Below are 8953 nucleotides of genomic sequence, written 5' to 3'. Positions count from 1 at the left end.
CTCTCTCTCAAATTCAAATTCAAATGAGCTTTATTGGCATGACTTGCACAGTATTGCCAAAGCATTGTCCATTACATGAATAAGGAATAAACAATTATATAATACATAAACAAAACAACAATAGATATGTAAAATAATTAAATAAGTACGTGTACTTTTTTTTTTTCCACAAAAAAAGAAACAAGAAAAATATTAAAGACATTGTTAAAAAGAAAGAAAAAAGACCCAAAAAAATTGCACAACAGTACATGTAAGAAATGCTTTTGCTTCAGTTTTGTCCACTGGCTGACAGTCTTAGTTTGTGACAGGCTGATAAATATCTTGCTGCTGTGGGGATCATTTTGGAGTCTTCCCCTAAAATGTGACTTAATTTTTCTGTATTTGGTAATGCCATAAAATGTGGTTTAATTTGTAGGAGTTTGGGGAAATATGCAGCTCTAATGTTGTGATAGTAATCACAGTGCAGTAAGAAATTTTCCTCTGTTTCCAGCTCTTTCTGTGAGCACAGTGAACACAGTCTCTGTTCTCGCGGCTGCCATCTCTGTCTGTGTCGTCCTCTCTCTATAGCCAGACAGTGATCACTCAGTCTGTATTTTGTTAGTGTCTTTCTTAATTTGTGATCTTTTACACAGCTCAGGTATTCTGCTGGTTTGTAGTCTCTTTTTAGGTCTAAATACAGCTCCATCTTCTTTTGTAATTTAGTGGCATCTTTCCAGTAAGCAATGTAATTGTGTTTTTGTAGCTGTGTGATGTGGTTGGGCCGGATTGTGCTGTGCTGGTTTGGCTGTAGTGTGAGCACCAGCTGTAGAAGGGCATTCTTCTGCAGGTTCTGCTCCTGCCACTGCAGGGCTTCAGTCTGGTAAGAGCTCGCGTCACTGCATCTCAGGTGCTACTGGAATTTCACAGCTCTCTTTTGAATACTAATTAATAATGGGTATTGTCCTAATTCAGCTCTGCACGAGTTGTTTGGGGTTGCTCTGTTAACTTTTAAGATGCTTTTACAAATTTGGGTATGCATAATTTCAATTTCTTCTTTTTCCCATTTGGAGAAATCTTGGGTTTTTAGGGGTCCCCATATCTCACTGCCATGAAGAGCGATCGGTTCTATTATTGCTTTTAGGATTTTTAGCCAGGTTTGAATTGGAATTTCAAATTGAATTGTATTTTTGATCATGTAGAAGACTCTCAGTGCCTTTGCTTTCAGTTCATTCACAGCCAGATTGAAGTTCCCTGTTGAGCTGATTTTTAGTCCCAGATAGCTGTATTCATGGGTGTGTTGGAGGACCTGGTTTCCCGCTCTGAAAGTGTGTTTATTTTCCTTACACCTGGGTCTCTTTTGAAAAATCATTATTTTTGTTTTTGCGAGGTTGATTTTAAGAGCCCATGTTTGACTGAATGTCTCTATGATGTCGAGGAGCTGTTGTAGTCCCTCTTTTGTTTTTGACAGAATGACTAAATCATCTGCATAGAGGAGACATTTGATTTCTGATTCAGTTAGGGTTGGGCCGGGGGCAGTCGAATTGTTTAATTCTTTGGCTAATTCATTTATATAAATGTTAAACAGAGTGGGGCTCAATGGGCAACCTTGTCTAACTCCCTGTCTCTCTCTCTCCAGTACAGCACTGGTTCTGTTTCAGGTCATGAAGGTCCTGCTGTGACACAGAACTGGGTTCAGACCGGGTTTACAGCAAGCTGTGTTCAAAGAAACCCATCAGAAGGCAAACTGTCACTCATAACTGATGTGGAACATTGTGTCCTACTGGCCTCTGAAACACTGCATGCAGAGAAATCATCAGATCTGGCTGTAGTATAGTATGAATGCACTGCCAAAAGGGTCGGTCAAACACATAAAAGCAAATGTAAAGCATTGTATATATGCTCAATGGCATCTCTGTTTATCACATAAAGTTCATGTGACTTTAGATGACTTGAATATAGCAGACGGGTCATATGAACTATTTTCATGATACTTTTATAGTTCTATTTTTAGCTGGACAGTCCAAGCCTTCTCATCTTTATTATATGGAAAGAGTGACATTTTTTTCGTACTGATCTGGAAGCACAGAGTTAGTATGTTACAAGCTGGTTACGAGAATTGTCTCATTGCTTGGCTTTGGAAAAACTCACATTTGTTAAAGGAAAACCTTAAAAGTTTTTCAAAGTATGGAATACCTTTATAGGATTTTCTGTGTGGCTTAACATGCATCAGCTTATATCACTGTGCCATTGTTTTGACATGTATGTGTATTGTATGTAAATGTGCATATATTTAAATATATGTAATTTACTTTTTTCTCTCATATTATTATTTTTCTTATTTCATGTTAAAGTTTCTAAAATCAATAAAGCCAGTGTTGAAAAAAAAGGTTACAAACTGGATGAATTTTTACTTGAATATTTATTTTCTACAGGTGTTCAGTAACACATTATTTTTTTGTCTTTTAGTCTGTTCTGCCATCTAGTGGTCACCATTAAAACTCATCTCTACATTTGTCTACGTTTTTATATAATTTCGTGATTCTGTTTGTTTTGTCACTGTAATAATAATAATAATAAATACTCATAATTTCTTGTGCACTTTGTGTTTATATGAAGGAGATCTATTTGATCTTTTTCCCACAATGTTTTTATTCAATTTTCTTTTTCCACAGTGTTTTTATTCAATGCCAAAAGAGCGAGAGTATTTTAACATATGGTCGAATTGTTTATAATAATGCTTCCAGATTTATTGATTTAGTAAAGCATGCTTTCGGTGTTTGTCCTCGTGAGGGAGGCGTGGAAATGACGCAAATGTCTCAGTAGTTTCGTCACCGGCGCTCAGTGATGGATCAGATCAGCGCAGCGGCCGTCGCTTATAATCAGGATTTAACACACAAGGTAATTATTATTGATCAGCCATCCGCTGAATGATGATATTTCTGTCATCTGTTTGACGAGATGAGCATATGGGTTGATGTGATATTCATTCATGTGCTTTGTTTTTGTGATATTTTCTTTCATGTTTGTGATGCTGAGACCTATTTGTCTTGGTGTCTGTTCATTCATTATTAATTTGAAAGTAGACCTAATGCAACACATTGTAGATAAATTATTTTCAAAGACTTGAACGAGTCAGAGCCTCATTTGATAGCCTAATGTTGTCTTATCGGATGGTGATTACAATGTTATGATGTGATAATGGTGAGTACAGCGTGTTATTATAGCATAATCAATGATATTGATTATGGTTTGTTTCTTGGAGATGGTGATTAGAGTGTGTTATGGTGTCTGATAGTGTGATTATAGGGTATTATAGCATGTCATGATGGTTGTTGTTATTATAGGTATGTTATGTGATTGTGGTGATTATAGTGTGTAATGAAACATGATGGTGATTACAATGTTTTATGATGTGATTATGTTATTATAGTGTTAAGTGATGATTGTGATTATAGTATGTTATAATGTTATGATGTTTAATGGTGGTGATTTTAGTGTTATTATGGTGTGATGATGTTTTTACAGTGTGTTATGTTGTGATGATGGTGATTCATAGTTTGTTATGATGTGATTATTTTGTGTTATGTGATGATCATATGCTATGGTTTGTGATGATGGTGAATACGTTGTGTTATGATATCTGATGGTAGCTATTATAGCGTGTAATGATGTGATGGTGATTATAACGTGTTATGTGATGATGATCAGCATATCTCGTTGTCATTAGTGTCAGGTTGCTCTCAGATAGAATGTTTAACACTGAAGTGGTTTATGTACAACACACACACACACACACACACACACACATTAGACTAGAGGCTGCTTAATTTGTGTGTGTTTTAGCCTTGGGTCTCTGGTTTGTTATTCTCTGTGTTCAAGTTGCTGTTACATAACTGAATAAAACTGACACAGGTCTTCTCTCTAAATAAAGAAACAGAGTCACTGTGGACTCTTGTGTTTCACTCATCCTTTATTTCAAATCCCAAGAATCGATCGTTTCCTTACACTCATAGTAAAGCTAAAATATCTGAATGTTAGTGTTCCTGATGAGAGATGAATTCCACAGCATCTGTGTTTCTTCCGCCCAATTACTTCCTGTTGGGGGGGAGCGGTTGTTATGGCAACAACACACCTCCATCAGCACCAGCACTTATCTGTGACTTCACATAGAGACACACTAATTATAAAACAGTCAAGACGGTTCTGTTAACGTATTCTGCATGCTTCTAATAATGCACGTCCCTAATTTTTTCATCTTCCCTCTGTCTTGTCATCTTGTAGACCATCCTGGTGGGAGACAGTGGAGTGGGAAAGACGTCTCTACTGGTTCAGTTTGATCAAGGCAAATTTATCCCTGGATCTTTTTCTGCAACAGTGGGAATCGGATTTACGGTAATTCACCCTGTAAATGAGTAATATCAGCCTTTCACCAGTGGATAAAGAAATGGATGTGCTTTCTAATGCTGTATGATGTGATCCACATCCACGGCTTCTCTGTTGGCAGAATAAAGTCCTTACAGTGGATGAGCTGAAGGTGAGATTACAGGTGAGTGACGCTGATTCTGATTCTTGAGAATCATACAGTAAGATGTTAATGAATCAGCTGATACAGGAGAGAAATCAGATCATTATGACGGATGAATGTCAATGACCTTCTGTCTCAGATCTGGGATACAGCGGGACAGGAGAGGTTTCGGAGCGTCACACATGCGTATTACAGAGACGCTCAGGGTGAGAAATGATTAACCCTTCACTGTCTGTCAGCGTTGTGGTTTTATTCTAATCGATGATCGTTTTATTGTTGATCTCACAGCTCTTCTCCTGCTCTATGACATCACCAGCAAATCCTCCTTCGACAACACAAGGGTACAAACTCTGATTATCAGTCAGGACACTTCAGTTCAAGCCATTCGATGCACATGAACACATGTAAAATAAATAATAGAATAATAATATCTAGTTTGTCCTCCTGAGGTTGATGGTCAGCTGAATGTTAAACACTTGTTGAAAAAACTGTGTCATTAAAACATAGTGTCATTATTTTATAATCGTTAAGATATTAGTGTAGTTTTTGTTAATATTTGAAATTTGTTTTTATTTTATATTTCATAAAAAATTTTTTTATGAATTTAATTTTTATAATTAGTTATATATATATATATAGTTTTATGATTATTAAGAACTTATTTTTATTCTTAGTTTTTATTTCAATTTTAGTTTTAGTTATTTTAGTCCATCAAGTTAACCAAGTGAAATGTTACTGAAACTACTATTTTATTTCAGTGGAAGTTTATTTTATTTTATAAAGCGGAGAGTTCCGGTGCTTGATTCTGATTGGCCTACGTATATGGAATAACCGTTTTATAAAAGCAATAATCCCCGTGAAGCCGTGGTTTATAGTGAATTTATAACAGCTAAGGGGGTTAGCTCCGCTTCACGTCGTACCTAACAACACCCCTTAGCTGTTATAAATTCACTGTAAACCACGGCTTCACGGGGCTTATTGCTTTATCAAGTAACAAAAGTTTTTTTTTTAGTTAACTGTAATAATGGTTTGTGGTTGTTGTGGCAGCTTGTATGTTGTTTAGCTATAGCATAATTTAACTAATTGTCATAATAAATATCTAACATTATTCGACATGAGTTTTTTAGATCTCTAGAGAGAGAATGTTAGAGGCTTCTGATTGGCTGGATGTTTTGTTGTAGGCGTGGCTTACTGAGATCCATGAATATGCTCAAGATGATGTGGTCATCATGTTGCTTGGCAACAAGGTAAGAAGACTTTGAGCTTGGATCTTGTGTTATATAAGTCATAACTCTGCACGCAGTGTAACTGTAACTGTACGTGTCGTCTCTACAGTCAGATATGACCAGCGCTCGAGCGATCAGACGAGAGGAGGGAGAGAAACTCGCCAGAGTGAGTCTCAATCACTGTGTTTCAGATCTGAACATGAGCGAGCATTTCTGTCGGCTCTTTAGTTCCCACAGTCATGGAAACATGGAAAAAATATGATCTCAGAAGTCATGGAAAGCCTTCAATCTCTCTATTAATCCTTCAGAAATCATAGTAATATGCTGAGTTGCTGCTTTAAGAAACATTCTGATTATTATCAATGTTGAAAACATTCGTGCTGCCCAATATTTTTGTGGAAACTGTCAGAGATTACCATTAAAAAAATTATTATTAAGAAATTTATTCAGAAAGGATGTATTAAATTGATCAAAAGTGCTAGTAAAAACATTAATAAAGTTTTTCTGAAGATCATGTGACACTGAAGACTGGCGTAATGATGCTGAAAATACAGCTGCGCATCACAGAAATAAATTACAGTTCAACAGATATTCACTTAGAAAATTCTATTTTAAATTCTAATAATATTTCACAATTTTTACTGTTTCTTGATCAAATAAATGCAGCTTTGAACAGAAGAGACGTCTTTCAAAAACATCACAAAATCATAAATATTTCAAACTATTAGTGTATATATGTATTACTGAATGTGTACAGTATGTATAAGCTAGTACAGCTTTAATTATTCTTTCAGAACCAGTTCACAAATTACAAGACAAGTAATACCTAATTCATAATTAATGTACATTTATTGGTCAAATTTTGGATTGGGAACCCAAATAGTAAGAGCTTTATTCACGTTAACTCCTTCAAACTTGGTTTTTGCAGGAATACGGAGTCATTTTCCTGGAGACCAGTGCCAAAACCGGACTCAACGTCGACGAGGCCTTTATGACGGTGGGAAAGTGAGTTTCTTCCAGCATGCTCGCAGAACTGACTTACAATTATAAGAAAACTGAACAGTCTAAAAGTCTCAGAGGTGTAAAGAACATGCTTGTTGTGAAAGTACAGATACCTTACGTCAAAAATGACTCCGTCACAAGTGTACAAAACAACTTGAGTAAAAGTCTTTGAGTATCTGATTTTAACAGTACTTAAGTATTTTACTCGTAAAATGAAAAAGTCAAAGCCTTCTTGCACTAGACGTGCTGGTTTCAGCCTCATCTGTGTCCCTGGAGCACAAAAGCAGTGTTAAGTCGCTGGGGTATATTTTGTAGCAATAGCCAACAATACATTGTATGGGTCAAAATTATCGATTTTTCTTTTATGCCAAAAATCATTAGGATATTAAGTAAAGATCATGTTCCATGAAGATATTTTGTAAATTTCTTAACTAAAACTTAATTTTTGATTAGTAATATGCATTGCTAATAACTTAATTTGGACAACTTTAAAGATGATTTTCTCAATATTTAGATTTTTTTGCACCCTCAGATTCCAGATTTTCAAATATTGTCCTATCCTAACAAACCATACATCAATGGAAGCTTATTTATTCAGCTTTCATATGATGCATGCATCTCAATTTTGAAAAATTGACACTTAAGACTCCAGGGTCACATATATAATAGCCTTCATCTCATATATAAAACACCAGCGACTCACAAGTTCAACTACCTGCTAATGCACTCACATTCACATAAAGAAGCCTTGGTAACAAGTTTGGGCAAAACGCACAAGATATAGTACTTTTAATGCCCTGTAGATGGCAATATTGCTTATTTTGTAGCAGAAATAAACTGCTGCAGAACTTAGGTGCCATGCAAAGGGTAATGAGTAATTGCATGACTCTGTACAAATGTATTGGAGTGAGTAAAGAGTGCATGATAAACCTATTCAAAAATGTAGTGAAGTAGAGAGTAAACGTTGCTAATACCATTGATACTCAGTAAAACTAGAAAGTAGCCAAATATATACTCAAGTACAGTAACTAATTACATTTACCCCTCTGCTCTGTCCTGCGCAGGGAGCTGGTGAGACGCTTGGCCCAGTTTCCCGTCGAGCCCAGACTTCACCTTCATGACGTGATGCAGCCGGAGAAAGAGCCACCCGGCTGCTGCGGCTTCAGCAGAAACTAGAGAACCAGAAACAGACGAGATGAAGAGAAGAACGGGACACTGCAGCAGTCAGTCATTCCTGTCACAACCAGCAGACGGTGCACCTGATGTCTTCTAGTCATGTTGTGTTTGGCAAAGATTGTGTCACAAAAACATCACAATCACACTGAAGCACTGCATTGCAGCTTGATTTGTTTTTAAGACGGAAACCAGTAGAAAACCAGCTGCAGTAACTCTCTAATAATGCCTCCTTTCCTATTTTATAGTCTGCCAAAAGTAGTATTTGTGACCTTGGAGCACAAAACCAGTCATAAGGGTCAATTTTTTGAAATTGAGATTTATGCATCATCTGAAAGCTGAATAAATAATCTTTCCATTGATGTATGGTTTGTTAGGATAGGACAATATTTGGCTGAGATACAACTATTTGAAAATCTGGAATCTGAGGGTGCAAAAAAATCTAAATATTGAGAAAATCATCTTTAAAGTTGTTCAAATGAAGTTCTTAGCAATGCATATTACTAATCAAAAATTAAGTTTTGATATATTCACGGTAGGAAATTTACAAAATATCTTCATGGAACATGATCTTTACTTAATATCCTAATGATTTTTGGCATAAAAGAAAAATGTATAATTTTGACCCATACAATGTATTGTTGGCTATTGCTACAAATATACCCCAGCGACTTAACACTGCTTTTGTGCTCCAGGGTCACATATATTAATGAGTTGCATGCACACGGTATTAAAAAAATAGGCCATTTAAGAGTAAAACATGTCCTGGTAAAAGATCTACTATAGTATAATGAATTATTTGTGATTTTATATGCTGCTTGCAATTGATTCCAGAACACACACAGCTCCTTTAAAATGAGTATAAATGGAGAAAAAAAGCTTTTTAGCAGCAGAATGGTGTCGTTTTGACATGATTAACTAGCTGAACCTTACCCACTGGTTACACGTTACCATACACAACAAATGTCATATAGTAAATAGATCGATGTCACTAGATTGCTTAATATGCATATTGTCGGTGAGTTTTTCTCGGTTTACATCACGCTGA

At 36.0% G+C, this 8953-nt stretch overlaps 1 protein-coding gene across 1 annotated transcript; it reads left to right on the top strand.

Moving 5' to 3' along the window:
- The first annotated feature begins 2803 nt into the window (after nucleotides 1–2803).
- LOC107746753 (ras-related protein Rab-37-like) lies at nucleotides 2804–8222 on the top strand. Its single transcript, XM_016561046.1, has 9 exons — nucleotides 2804–2877; nucleotides 4261–4371; nucleotides 4484–4525; nucleotides 4644–4710; nucleotides 4793–4845; nucleotides 5686–5751; nucleotides 5840–5896; nucleotides 6659–6735; nucleotides 7797–8222. The coding sequence occupies exons 1-9, from the start codon at nucleotides 2824–2826 to the stop codon at nucleotides 7906–7908; spliced, it is 639 nt and encodes a 212-aa protein (XP_016416532.1). The 5' UTR covers nucleotides 2804–2823; the 3' UTR covers nucleotides 7909–8222.
- Nucleotides 8223–8953: the final 731 nt, after the last annotated feature.

Source organism: Sinocyclocheilus rhinocerous, unplaced genomic scaffold (assembly GCF_001515625.1).
Source record: "Sinocyclocheilus rhinocerous isolate Xijiao unplaced genomic scaffold, SAMN03320098_v1.1 scaffold409, whole genome shotgun sequence".
NCBI classification, from domain to species: Eukaryota; Metazoa; Chordata; class Actinopteri; order Cypriniformes; family Cyprinidae; genus Sinocyclocheilus; species Sinocyclocheilus rhinocerous.
Note: the sequence above shows the minus strand (reverse complement) of the source record. Positions and strands in the feature narration are given on the sequence as shown.